The sequence below is a fragment of the Panthera tigris genome, chromosome A3 (assembly GCF_018350195.1).
Source record: "Panthera tigris isolate Pti1 chromosome A3, P.tigris_Pti1_mat1.1, whole genome shotgun sequence".
In the NCBI taxonomy this organism is placed as follows: domain Eukaryota; kingdom Metazoa; phylum Chordata; class Mammalia; order Carnivora; family Felidae; genus Panthera; species Panthera tigris.
This window is the reverse complement of record NC_056662.1, coordinates 112,165,811-112,179,978: the sequence shown is the minus strand read 5'-3', so window position 1 is coordinate 112,179,978 and position 14,168 is coordinate 112,165,811. Positions and strand designations below refer to the sequence as shown.

The 14,168-nt window shown below is 39.4% G+C and overlaps 1 protein-coding gene across 8 annotated transcripts in view; it reads left to right on the top strand.

The window, feature by feature from the left end:
* The window catches only part of RASGRP3 (RAS guanyl releasing protein 3), a 106,710-nt gene extending 98,186 nt beyond the window's left edge, over positions 1–8,524 (top strand). For all 8 annotated transcript variants that reach the window (XM_007082431.3, XM_007082428.3, XM_007082432.3 and 5 more), the window contains 3 exons: positions 361–486; positions 812–1,176; positions 4,525–8,524. In XM_007082431.3, the coding sequence (XP_007082493.1) occupies positions 361–486; positions 812–1,176; positions 4,525–4,533 (500 nt within the window). In that variant the 3' untranslated portion in view covers positions 4,534–8,524. The remainder of the gene's footprint in view (positions 1–360; positions 487–811; positions 1,177–4,524) is intronic.
* The last annotated feature ends 5,644 nt before the right edge of the window (positions 8,525–14,168 follow it).

Genomic DNA, 14,168 nt, shown 5'->3' with positions numbered 1-14,168 from the left:
AGCCTCTTGGTGGAAAATCCATCTTGGCCTGGGAGAGCCCCAGTCCCGTGGAACTGGCATTTAGTTTCAAGCAAAGGCAACTCTGCCTCGCCCCTACTTGTTTGCTTCCCAGCGCCTCAATGAATCGTGTAGTGGAAGAAGTTGAGCAAATGTGAGAGGAACCCCAGGAAGGCTAGTGAGTCCCACTGGCCCTTTTCTAGCCCCTGGACAGATCCTGTGGGCCTGAGCTGGACTCTGAGTCAACACGGGAAGGAGCATGGGGAGGACACGGCCCTGGCTCAGATGCCACCCTGGAAGCCCAGTCAGCACCAGGTACACATGATTCACACTAATCATCTGTGATATTTTGGGATTTTTCAGACTGTGGAGCCAATTGTCACAAACAGTGCAAAGACCTCCTGGTTCTGGCCTGCAGGAGATTTGCCCGGGCACCCTCCTTGGGCAGCAGTCATGGGTCGCTGCCTGGAAGTCCCTCATTGCCCCCAGGTAATGTCCTCTACTTTCTTACTTTTCTTTTCTACTTTCTTTCTTTTGGCTTGCCTTCCCATACCTAGACCTCCACTGGGTCCTGGATCTGAACCTGGTCGGAATCATTATAAACACCAAGGCCAACTTCAGGTGAGAGGCATGGCGACAGCCTTGACTCCTGCTTGCTTCTCTCTGCTTTCAGGTCTCACTTCTCTGCAACTCACCTGCAGCCAGCTTGGGTCTGCCTCTGGTCCGTCCCTCTAGGGCCTTGCCCGCCAGACTCCTGTTGTTTGCTGTGAAGCGATCAGATGTCACATAATCATGACAGTCTTCCCCCTTCCAGTGCAGGATGAAGTGTTCGAGTTCCCTGGCGTCACTGCAGGACACCGAGACCTGGACAGCAGAGCCATCACATTGGTCACAGGCTCTTCTCGCAAGATCTCTGTGAGGCTGCAGCGTGCCACCACCAGCCAGGCCACCCAGACCGAACCCGTATGGTCAGAAGCTGGCTGGGGGGACTCGGGGTCCCACACCTTCCCCAAAATGAAATCCAAGTTCCATGACAAAGCAGCAAAGGACAAAGGTTTTGCCAAGTGGGAAAATGAGAAGCCCAGGGTGCAGGCGGGTGTTGATGTTGTTGATCGGGCCACTGAGTTTGAGCCTGACCAGGATGAAGCAGATGCTGGTGAGACCAGACAGGATGGTGAGGTCAGTGCTGGGTCAAACCACAAATGAAATCACTAGAGGGAGGCTGAAAGGGGCCGACATGAGCATCATAGCGAGCCTGGGAGGCAGCCTATAGTTTTGGGGGCTGAATGGTTGGGCATTAACACATATCACTTTTTGTCTTGCTGTTGGCTAGGTACATGATCATGGGCATATTATTTCTTCTCTTTGCACCTGTTTCATCATGTATAAAATTAAACCAGATGGGGAGCACCTGGGTGGTGCAGTTGGTTAAGCATTTGACTCTTGATCTCGGTTCAGGTTATGATCTCATGGTTTGTGGGTTTGAGCCCCACATCGGACTCTGTGTTGATGGTGCACGGCCTGCTTGGGATTCTGTCCCTCCTTCTCTCTTTCCCTCACGCACTTGTGCTCTCTCTGTCTCTCTCTCCAGATAAATAAATAAACTTAAAACAAAATGGAACCAGATGGGTTCTAAAGCTAAGTGAAGTCTGCCATTTCTGTGTCCTAAAATGATGTCCTAGGGACCCATAACTTACTGTGTGTATCCAATAGACCAGTACTCTTTACCAATCAGCTTAGTTTTCCAAGCTAGAATCAGGGCCCAAACTTGGGGGAGGGGGACAGTGGAAACAAAAAACCTGCAGAAAGAGAAGAAGAGTTGGAAACTCTTGCCCACACACACACACACACACACACACAAAGCATTTGACAGCACTATGGAGAAGCGGGTGGTGAGAATCAGAGACATGGCAGACTCAAGGTTCTATAAGCCAGGCTCTGGCTCCGTGCAGAAATTATACTCACATCATCCGAAGCAGATTAGGAAGCATATGGAATTTGTTAGAATAAGCTGAAAATATAAATTGATTCAAGATAGACTTAGATAAATTTATTAGTCAACAGTCTATAGAGTATTCAGAAAAAAGATTTGGGGAAATTGGTGTCATATTCTTAACCTTTCAAGCTGTGCCATGGAGGGCAGCCATTGCGTCTCTACGGAATCATTCTCATAAACAGAATTATTGGGTTAGGCAGAGATCCTATTGGATCGAGCCAGTGTTCTTTATTCTTATGGGTGGTCCTCTACATTCCACTCTTTAGGAGACCTAAACACACTGTCTCCATAGTTCCCCCTGATGAGAAAATCTCCAGTGACCTTTAACCAAAATTCCTCTAGTTCCTTCCTCATTGAAGACAATTAATAAGGAGGCCACATATTATTTTCAGTCTTATGCAGTTTCTTGTAATTCCTGCTGAGCCATTTCTTTTCCTTTCTTTATAACACCAACTTTTAAAAACAGCTGTGTTGAGACCTAATTTATGTACTATAAAACATACTCATTTGAAGTGTATAATTCAGTGGTTTTTAGTAGTCACAGAGATGCACAACCATCACTGCAGTCTAATTACAGAACATTTATGTCATTCCCAAGTGTATCCATTAGCAGTCACTGCTCGTCTCCCCTATCTCATTCTGGCCCTAGGCAACCAACTAATTTACTTTCTGTCTCAATAGGTTTGCAATACCAACTGTATTTTTAACATTTCTTCATTGATCATCTTGGCAAATCTTTCAGTCCTATCCTTCCATTTCTTCAACTGGCCTAGCATAGTTCAAGGTGGGAATATAAAGGTGAATAAGAAAAAATTCCTGATACCAGGACAGAGGAAGATATCCTGGGGGAAGGGTCTTCACTTGGGGTCTAAAGAAGGGCCTCAAGGAGTTTACAAAAATGTATTACATTTTATGTGAAATTATATATGGACATATGCTCATTTCTGGGGAAAGGTCCACAGCATTGAGCAGATTCTCAAGGGGATCTAAAAAAAAAAGCCAGAAATCGTTATGCAAGATTTTTTGGATGAAGCCTGAAAATTGTGCTAGTCACCCCATTACCACCCCAGCCTGTGGAGGCTACTTCCATGAGTGCTGTGGCTATGATTGAAATCTCAGGAAAAACAAGAGCTTCAATGGGTAGGGTCATGGGATGCCTACCTAGAACTTTCTAGATGGTGCTCACCTCATGGACCATCTCTGAATTCAGAGGAGTACCTGCTTTTGCTTAATAATGGTGAAAGTAGCCATGAGCTCACTTCTGTTCACCTAGCACCGTTCAAATGACCTCAACCTTGCTCCTGGCTTACGAGAAATTCACAACCTGTTAGATGTAGGACAATTACTTACATGAGTAAGAGTTCTGGATCTTCAGCCTCTATAAGCAAATAGAGACAAAGATCTGCATTTTTTTAAATTTAATTTTATTCTTTGAAAATTGAATGTTTACATTCAGGGTTTGTCTTACCCCTTCAATTTTCTCATGTATAAGTCATAGAGACAGGTCACTGACTACTAGTATTGAATTTCATGTGTGCTAGTTGAAGAAGACAGTACGTTCATATATAAATAAAATGCATATGGCATACAGGCTCCTTCTCATCCAAATCAGTAACTAATGAAGACATTTACCCTTGTTTAGGGAAAAAAGGAAAAAGGAAAAAAAAAGGTGACAAAATTACGCCACAGTTGAGTATGTAGACAAAGGCGTTTCATACTTAGGATTTTTTTCTGCCCGGCAAGGTAATGAATGGGATTCAGAGAAATGATCTACACGCTTATTATTTAGAATCAGATGATGTTTATGAGCCCCAAGAGTAAAAAGGCCCACTGACAGAAAAGACAGTTGTGTTTGTGATGTGCATATTTCCTTTGGCTGAGTTGCAGGATTCACCCTCATTTTAAAATACAAGGGTGTGAATATTTTTTTGTGACCGTGGATATCATTTCACCAATGATCATTGAGCCCCTGGATCGCAGGGACAAGATGGCAGATCATAATTATTCTCTTGGCAGTAAGAACATGTATATTTTCTTTGTAATGCTTCTTTGTTTTCCATTATCTTCTGCTAGATTAGATCTAATCAACAAATTTATAAGGGCTAGGGATTGCTGGACTAAACAAAGTTTAATATGTTTATATCTTTTGCCTCTCTCTCTCTATCTCTCTGTATATATACTTATATAGATATATATCTTTTTCCCTTACAAGTGTTCTCAGTGCCCTTATGCATATTTACATTGTGGATTTCTAAGAGGGAAGCCTCGAGAAGAAGCATTTAACAGACCAGTGTTTTGTGGAGCACCCTTTAGGGAACATTAACATAAGCATCCTTGTTGGACTCTGTAAGATTTAAGATTTCATGTGCTATGGGACTATATGACCTTTTAATTCCCTCTAAATCTTGAGAGTCAAAGTACTGATCATCTGAGATGTTCCCTCAAATGTAACTGATAAACTGCTTTCTAGGAATATTCTTATTTTGTTAAATGCAACCCAGACATACAACAGGTTCTGATTTGTATTGCAGGATGGGTGACTTCAGGCCGAGGACACTGGAGGCAATCATATTGGCATTTGGAAGGAGCGAGATGAGAAACTCTGAAGAACGCTCCAACTCAGGAAGTTATCTGAAAAGATACCTTGGACTTTTATTGACTGGTGACACCATGGGATCTCCCTGATTGGACTATGGGACAGAGGATTTCCCCCGTGAACTATTTATTTCCTCCTTCCTGGGCTCTAGTTAGGTGTCACAAAGATTGGGTGATGTAGTTGGTAGTTTTCTCATCTATCTTTTTCTAGAGCCATTTATCTATGAGTGAAGTGAAAGCTTTTCTGCATGTACTTGATACTCCTTCTCTAAACTCAAACTTTAATTTTGTTGTGAGAATATTATTTCAGTATTTTTATAAACTTTTGGTGGGGGAGGAGTCAATTTAGAGGTCTTTTTTTTTCTTTTGTGCTTTTTGGAGGGGACCAGGACTTATTTTCTAGAAGGACACAGAAGCTCTTCAGATCCTGGAAGGTGATGGTTCTACCAACCCAAGGAGAAGATGTTTACATTGTTCTTACCATACAGTTGCTATTAGGATATGTAACGAGTCATACATTTATATTCAATAAGTCTTACCCATTCTGCATCATAAGGAAGCTATGAGACAGCCATGAAAACTCTCCTGATATTTATAATTGCCATGGGGGAAAATTAGGTATACTTGTCTCATCTGACTAGGTTTAGCTATCTTTCCTAAAACTCCTGTTAAGACTGCCAATAAGAAATGTGGATGGTGATTACAAAATCAATTAAAATTTTGGGGGATAAAATTTAGGAGAAAAACCACCAGAAAAGCAAACCACTTAGTGAAATGAAAAACACCCAGCAGTCTTTAAAAAGTCAATATAGTTTTGAGAATTTTATTTGTTACAAAAGAAAAGTTTGGGTTGTGACAGGGAACTTTTGTCCTCTTCTGAAGAAACCACCATCCATAATTAAATAGTCATAGAATCTGATCATCAGAAACCACCTTTGATTAATATTTTATTTCAGCTTTTCATGTATCAGTATTTTAAATATCTTCCTTTGACCTAAATAATTAGATGTGGGTCTGTTTTTTACATGATTAGAAGAGAGAGAACTTAGCTCAACATGTTCAAATATAGAGATTGGATTGAGCCAGTGGGCAAGGGGAATGACCTGGTGCCTCGTGACCAGAGAGAAGCTGGACCCACAGAGGTGCCCTGCTCTGCATTGGGAGTTGAAGTGTGTATACCACATAAGACTGAATCTGTTTCTGTGAGGGGCAGTCCCTTCAGCAAAGAAATGCCTTTCTTCTCTTTCTGTTAGGTAAAATTGAGGACAGTTCTATTCCGCAAACAGTTGACCACCTGCTCTGGGCAGGTCCTGTGCTAGATACACAAAGACAAGTAACACCTGATCTCTGCCCTCAGGAGCTGAGAGCCTGTGGGCGTTAAGGCAAGATGGTTCCATAAAGTACAGTTCCAGAATTGCTAGAACTAATTGTGCCAAACAGACTGAGAAATCAATGTGCAAATTAAATGAAGTTATTAGTTGAGGGAGCTTTGATTAAACTGTGTAATAAGAGAACTCACCATGTACAAAGCCCCTCAGAAAGCCAGCAGCCATCCCTATGTGTTGGCTCTATGTATATATACTATCTATTCCTATTCATAAATGCAATGAAATACATGTTCACAAAATTAAAAACAGAAAATGGCAATTTCAGTACATGAAACATTTCTTGTATATGTTTTTTTAATTTTAAGAAAATTCAGGAAGAAACTTGGACTCTTCTTTTTCTCCTCAAAGCAATTATTTCACTCATCACGGAGTTTGGGTTAGTTTTGAGTTTTCATATATAAGAAGAGTTTTATATTGTCAGCCTTCCTGTGACAAAGATACCAAATGTACCTTGAATAAAAAAACAAATACAAACAAGAAAGAAAATAAAACAAACATATTTGTGTGTGTGTGTATGTGTATTCATACACATACACATGCATACACTCACACACACACTACTATTCTTACTTTGCTGAAGAGGAATCTGTGTCCACAATGAAGCTACCTTATAATTTTGATTATATTATTTACTCACAACCACTGGTGACTCTGATGTTTCAATCTGTCAATTTCCCACAATCAGTAAAATGAGTAAATTAGGCAAACTCATGGAGAAGCAAAATAAACTATTATATCTGGTTTCTCCAGACCTTCCTTTTGTAGATTTGATGGTCACTATCACCTTTTAGGTGAAAGGCAAAAGCAAAACCAAACTCTTAACAGTGACTGGTATCAGGTACCAGGACAGAATATGTTATATGCTGCAATTCAGTCTTCCTAGAGGGATGTACAAATCGGACTGATGCTGTTTTAGGTCGGCCTCACCAGAGGGTGGCCCTAGTTGGTATTGAACAGTTTTTGTTGAGTGGCTGCCTCCTTAAGCAATGTCTCCCCCTGTCCATGGTAACAGTCTCTCCAAAGGTCCAAAGGGCTTGCTGTTTAACTTGCAAGGCAGGACTCCTGCAGAAGGGAGCGTCAAACTGTTACTGATGGTAGGAACCTTAGCATTTCTAAACTAAACACATTAATTTTTGACTGAGGAGGTAAATTCAGTCAAATGAAGAGAGTGCAGCCTGTCTCTGGCATGCGATCTGCAGTCAGATTTAAATCTTGTTTCTGCCAGTTGTAGTCATGAGACCCTGGGCAAGTCAGGTACCTCTATGTGAGCCTCAGTTTCTTTCCTCCTGTGAAAGGAGAGATTTCCCCACCTTCCTCATCAGACCTCATAGAGCTATTGTAAACATCAGGTTGAATAGTACATGCAAATATCAGGTTGAACAGTATATGTAAAGACCTTACAAGTAAGTTAATCTTACTCTGCAGTTAAGCAGGTTTCTTTTCTAAAATTGTCTGCAGGATCCCAGACTATATGTTTTCATGACTGTGTACTTTGGAGGCTCTAAACCCAACGTTTAACTAAATTCTGCATGATTTAAACAACATGAAACGCATATTCTTATTCCTGACATTATGTGTGTGGAGGGTTAATTCTGGTCTGTTTCCTAACACTGGCTGTTGTCTCTCTGTTTGAAAATAGGTAGACAACATAAAGAAACCAAATGCGTAAAATGTGAGTTTAGAGGAACATAGGTCAACGCATAACTACCCTTAAGAATTTAGTGTTAATAGAGGCAGACAAGAGAAAAACAATTAACTTTTAAAATAAAAAGTACACCATTTATTTGACAGCCAGAATGTATTTTACAACTACTGAAGGTGGTAATGAGTGGAAACTAGTTGGAATTTAAGACTCCTCAGGAAATAGCTTCATCCAAGTTGCATCCAAAACTTGCTTGCTGGAGTCTAGATGGTACTCAGACCTCAAACAAAAATATCTATTTTCTTTTAAAAATGTTAATAACAAGCACTTTGGAATTCACATCTATTCAGAAACTAAGTGGCTTGCAGTTTATACAAAATAGCAAAAGGAAGGCATTGCTGGGGGGCATTCTGTAAGGCAGCTGGCCTGAACACTTCAAAAAGAAACCTAAAAGGGACCAAGCAGTTCTGGATCAAAGGAAACACATTAACCAAATGAAATGCAACAAGCAAATGCAATGTTGTAAACCTTGATGGGACTTTTAAAGCAGACACTTTGCAGGCAGCGGTTAGGGAAATCTAAATACGAACGATAGCAGTCCCCTTTATCTGCAGCTCAGTTTCCAGAGTTTCAGTTACCTGCAGGTGATACCATTGAAGCAGGTGATTCTCCTTCTGACCAATTGTCAGGAGGTCATAGGTCGATAGTAGCCTAATGTGACCCCTGCCTCACAACATTCAACCTCACTAGCTTGCTTCACTCACCTCACTTCTCCTCATGCGGGCATTGTGTTACCTCACATCATCAGAAGATGAAAGGTGAGTACAGCCCTGTAAGAGGTTTTGAGAGACAGGGGCGCCCGGGTGGCTCAGTCGGTTAAGTTTCCGACTCCTGATTTTGGCTCAGGTCATGAGCTCAGGTATGTGGTTTTGAGCCCCGCGTCGGGTTCCATGCTGATAGTAGAGTCTGCTTGGGATTCTCTCACTCTCTGCCCCTCCCCCACTCATGCTCCCTCTCTCTCCCTCTCTAAATAAATAAGTAAATAAATAAATAAAAACTTAAAAAAGATGTTTTGGAAGAGAGATGATATTCACGTAACTTTCACTGCAGTATTTACATTCTGTTTTATTATTAGTTGTTAATCTCTTACTGTGCCTAATATATAAATTAAACTTTATCATAGGTATATTGTAGGAAAAAACAGCCTATATTGGGGTTCAATGTTAACCGCGGTTTCAGGCATTCGCTGGGGGTCTTGGAACATATACTTTGCTGATGGAAGGGGACTACCATATGTTAAATAACTTAAAGTTTATTCACTTCAGTATGAAAATGATTTCATGGTTCTATAAGAGAATGTCTTTATTTTTAGGAGGTGCCTGCTAACATAGGGATGAAGTATCAATATTGCTATTTACTTTAAAATGGTTCAGTGAGGGGCACCTGGGTGGCTCAGTCGGTTTAGTGTCTGACTTCTGATTTTGGCTTATGAACTCGGGGTTCGTGAGTTCGAGCCCCACATTGGGCTCTGCTGTGGTGGGATACCCTCTCTCTGCTCCTCCCCGACTCTATCTCAAAAAAAAAAATTAAAAAATAAATAAATAAATAAATCTTAAAATGGTTCAGTGAAAAGTTTTTGTGTAGAGAGAGAAAGTGAATGTGGCAAGATGTTAACAATTGTTAAATCTGTGTAAAGGGTATATGGATATTCATTGTACTATTCCTTAAGCGTTTCAGCAGTTTTGTAGTTTAAAAAAGCTGGGGGTGGGAAAAGAAATGATTAATTCTAATCTTGCTGGAAATCATTTAGAAGCAACAATGAGAAGAACAACAAAAAGCAAGTTCCATTTGCAGAGTGCCTAGGAGGGCCCAACAGGAAAGATGGCCAAAAGCATCAGAGATTGATCAGAGGCTTTCAGGGGAGATGTCCCCGTAGCAGAGGGATTATAAACAAACACAGGCAGCTACAAGCACCCTCTCAACACAGAGGCAAGTTCTGAAGTGTATCTCCTCAATCCTTTGTTCACAAGGGAAGGAATGCATGTACCAGCCCGGGTCAGGAGCCTCCCGAACCTGGTTTGGTTCTGAGAAACAGAGCAGAGCACACAGGGAACATTTGCAAGAACATGATCTGCTCTACCATAGCAGGCTGCTACAGTCTTGTGACAAAACAAAACCAAAAAAGATCCGCGGTTGCCAGTCCTTGCCAATTAGCCTTTACTAATTGAACTTAGTGCAAACCCCAGGATGGTGACAGATTTCACCTGGTCTGGACATTATCCTGGCTCCTTCCCTGCATGAACTTCCCATAGATTTTGGATAAAAGTTCAAAATTACAAACAGTTAAAACAAAAACCCAAGGCATACCAGAGGGGAAAAAAAAGGATATAGCTAAATAGGTATCAGAAGACCTCTCACCTGAAAGCAAGCCAACCAACCACACTGTTACAGAGCAGATGAAAATTGTTTCTGCACGTATTAAAGCCACTTCATGAATTCCTAGTCCACAGAAATCACGATAATAGTAAATGCTTAGCGTTGTTTTAAGCTACTAAGTTTTAGGGTATTTTGTCACACAGTAATAGAGAACTAACACAGTATCCTGCTGGACAGTTCAACGCTAAGGTTTAGATTATCTACTGTGCAAAAAGTTGTTTCCCTACCAGATAAAAATTGTTTGCATTCTTATTAAGTTTTCTTCAAGTGAGAATCTGGATCCTAATCCATAAAAAATAGTATAACAAACAAAGTTCTGTTCCCCTAGAAGAGAGTTTCTCAACCTCTGCTTGACTGACACTTGGTTCCAGATAATTTTTTGTTGGGACAGGGTGGGGGCTCTGCTGTGCATTGCAGGTCACACTGCTAGACGCCAGTGGCACATCCTCCTCTCCCTTAAGTTGTGACAACCAAAAATGTACCCAGACATTTGCACATGTTCTCTACGGGGCAAAAGTGCCCGTCTCTGAGAACTACTTCCCAGAATTATTTGGAGGTCTTGTTCAAACACATGGCTGGGGGCCATCCACACAGTTTGATTCTTTTGGTCTGGGGTAGGGCCTGAGAACTAGAATTTCTAACAAGTACCTAAGTGATACTGGTGCTGATCCTGCTAACTGGGTACTACACTTGAGAATCATTGCTCTAGAAAGTCAGATAACCTTTATGTACACTTGTTAGATACTACTTTAGAATGAAACCCAAAGGCCATGAAGCCCTCTTTGGCCTTAATTCCAGGTTTCCAATGACTTTTCTTAGTATTTCTAAAGATATAGAAGGTGAAGGCAATTCTGCATAGTTATAAAGGTAAACACTGGAACAGAACTCTAAATCCTTCTAAATACCAGAATACAAAAACCAAAGCAAAGAGACCTTGTAGCTTTTAAAAGTCTAAAAATGGAAAACACATCCTAAAATAAGAAGAGTTCAAATAAGTTCAAATATATCTGTCATATAAATGTAAACGGGCTAAATTCAACTATTAAAAAGATTCTCAGACTGGTAAAGAAAAACCCAGTCCTAGGCTGTGTATGAGAGGCTTGTCATAAGTGATTCAGACACTCAAAAGTTAAAAAAAATGGACAAAGATATATCAGGCAAATGAAAACAGAGGAAATATTGGTCATAGATATAGTATCACATAAAATTAAAGGCAAAAGGCACAAAAAGAGACAAAGGCGGGCCTATTTTAATGCTAAAGAGAACAATCCACAATGAAAATATAATTACAGACAGATGTTTTTCACCAAACTATAGAACATCAACATTTATAGGACAAAAGTGTAGGAGATTCAATGAGAAAAACACAAATAAATAAGTGGAATAAGACATTTATTTTCACCTTCTCAGCTCATGATATACCAAATACTGAGTACACAAAAAATAACTTGCCAGATGTGGACCATCCAAAATGGTAGGCACCAGCCAGTGTGCTGTTGAGTACTCAAAATGTGGCTAACCCAAATTAAAATGTGCTGTAGGTTGAAAACATGTCAGATTTCAAAGACAGTTCACAAAAAAGGTAAACTACATCCTTAAGAAATTTTGAGTATTGGTTACATGGTTGCAATGATAACATTTTTGATATAATGGGTTAAATAAAATATATAATTAAAAATAATTTTACCTTTTTTTACTTTCTTAACATGGCTGCCATAAGATTTACAATTGCATACATGGGGGTGCCTGGCTGGCTCAGTAGCAAGAGCATGTGGGTCTTGATCTCAGGGTCGTGAGTTCAAGAGCCATGTTGGGTGTAGAGATTACTTAAATAAACTTAAAGAAAAAAAAAGTTAAAAAATAAAATAAAGTGCTGCTGAGAGACATGAAAGAAGATTGAGATGAATGGAAAGCCACCAAATTTTTGGGTAAGAAGGAAACATCATAAAGATTTCAGTTGTCTTCGAATGAACCTTTGAATTTCTTACTTCAATTCCTAAAAAGTGCTAAGAGGCAATTTGTTTTTCATTAGCAAATCGATTTTAAAGTTCATGGTCGGGGAGAAACAAACATGAACAGCAAAGTAATATCTGAAAAATACTAATGAGTGAGTACTAATTAGCTCCATCAGATATTGAAGCACAATATTATAAAGGTATGAATTCATAGACATAGAATACCAAGTCCAGAAACTGAGGAAGCAGTAGGATAATTAAGTATATGATAAAGTGGTCATCTCATATCATTTCAGAAAATAAATATAATTCAGCAAAATAACGACCACTGGGAAGCAAGCTTAAAATAAATTTGGATTTACAGCTCAAAACTTACACCATGATAATTTACAAATGAACGAAAGATTTACATGGAAAAACATCAAACCGTACTATAAACTATGGGATAAATATTTTAAATTATTAGATAGGTCAAGCCTTTTTAAGTAGAATGCAGTACACAGAGCTACAAATTCATTAAGACAAATTTAACTTCTGGGTTTCAAATAAAATGGGCAAAGGAATTGAAAAGATAATTCACACCAAAAGAAATCCAGAGGACGCAATATGTTACCCTTCTCCCTAAAAAGAAATATAACTTAAAACTGTACTAGAGTAATAGTTTTCACTCCTCGGATTCAAAAAATTTGAACACTTTCTTGGCATGAGTGTGGGGAAGTAGACATTCCATTCGCATATCACTGTTGGGAATATAAATTTGTGGAACCTTGATGAAGACCATTTTGGCAACATCTGTCAAAATTCAACATGTATTTTCTTTTTGACCTAGTAGTTCTGTGTCTGGGAATTTATCCTAAAGATGATGATGATGATGATAACGTTAGCAGTAGTAGCAGCAGCTGAAACAGGATTTACTGTATGTCAGGCATTGCTCTAGGTAGTTTACACAGGGCCATTCATCGAATATCTGTAGTAACTCGAGTTCTTACCAACAATGAGAAACTTGAGGCACAGAGAACTTAAGTAACAGGCCCAAGGACACACAGCTAATAAGTGGTGAAGCTAGGCTTCAAACCCCAGCAGTATGGATCCAGAATCCCGGCTCTTACTTATGACCTCTCAAGATCTCCTGGGACACAAGAGAAATACAAAGTGAAAACGGCTTATCATAACATTATTGTTCAGGATAGGAAACCACTGTAAATAATCTAGTATCAATTAATAAAGCCCTGGTTAAACAAATAAACGCTTATATCTATCCATACAATGTAATGCCATTTAGACATTAAAAAAAAAAAAAAGGAAACTCTTCATGAATTGTTATAGAAAGGTCTGCAAAATAAATTTTAAAGAAAAATCAAGGTGAAAACAGTATGTATGGATGTATTGCATGCCATCATTCGTGTATAAGTGGAGGGAAAACATGAGCTTATTTATTCTCTTTATATGTGTAAAATATCTCTGAAAGAGGACACATCCACACACCAGTAACAAATTAAATATCTATGAGTGGGTAGGGGGAGGACTGTGTGGCAGAGGGACACAGAGACTTCAGTGAAAAACTTTCTATGTTTTGAATTTTGAGCCATGTAATAGCTATTCAAAATGCTATTCAAAAATGAAATAACTGGGTTTTGAATTCCCAATATAGCATTCTTTCCAGTGCCACATACCATCTCTTTTTCTATAGCTAAAACACCTTCAGAGGGGTTGTTCTACACACCCCAGTGCTAGTAAAGATCATACTCTCAAAAAGAGGCTTCTCTAGTATACGATATAGGCAGCTACTTCTGGTCTAGGACAGTGCATTATTAATGAAGTAAGTCCTCAGACATACATGAAGACATTTACCAGCTTATGGTCTTTAAGCCTTTCTGCTCACCTGCACATTTTTAAGTTTATGTACAAAATGTTTTATAAGTTTAAGTAAGTTTATTGCTTGCTGTAAGATGAAATGAGCATTGACTGTGATCGGAATAAATATCTCAGGACATGATTTGATAAAATAGGTTCTAGGTACCTTACTGAATAATGACCTCCAAGTCTGAAAGAAAGCATTTAACATTTTGTCTATGAGTTTTATCCAATGAATCGTAATAAGATTTGGTTTTTATAAAATAGTCTGGTGATATTTAAAATAATCCACATAACTAACCAAT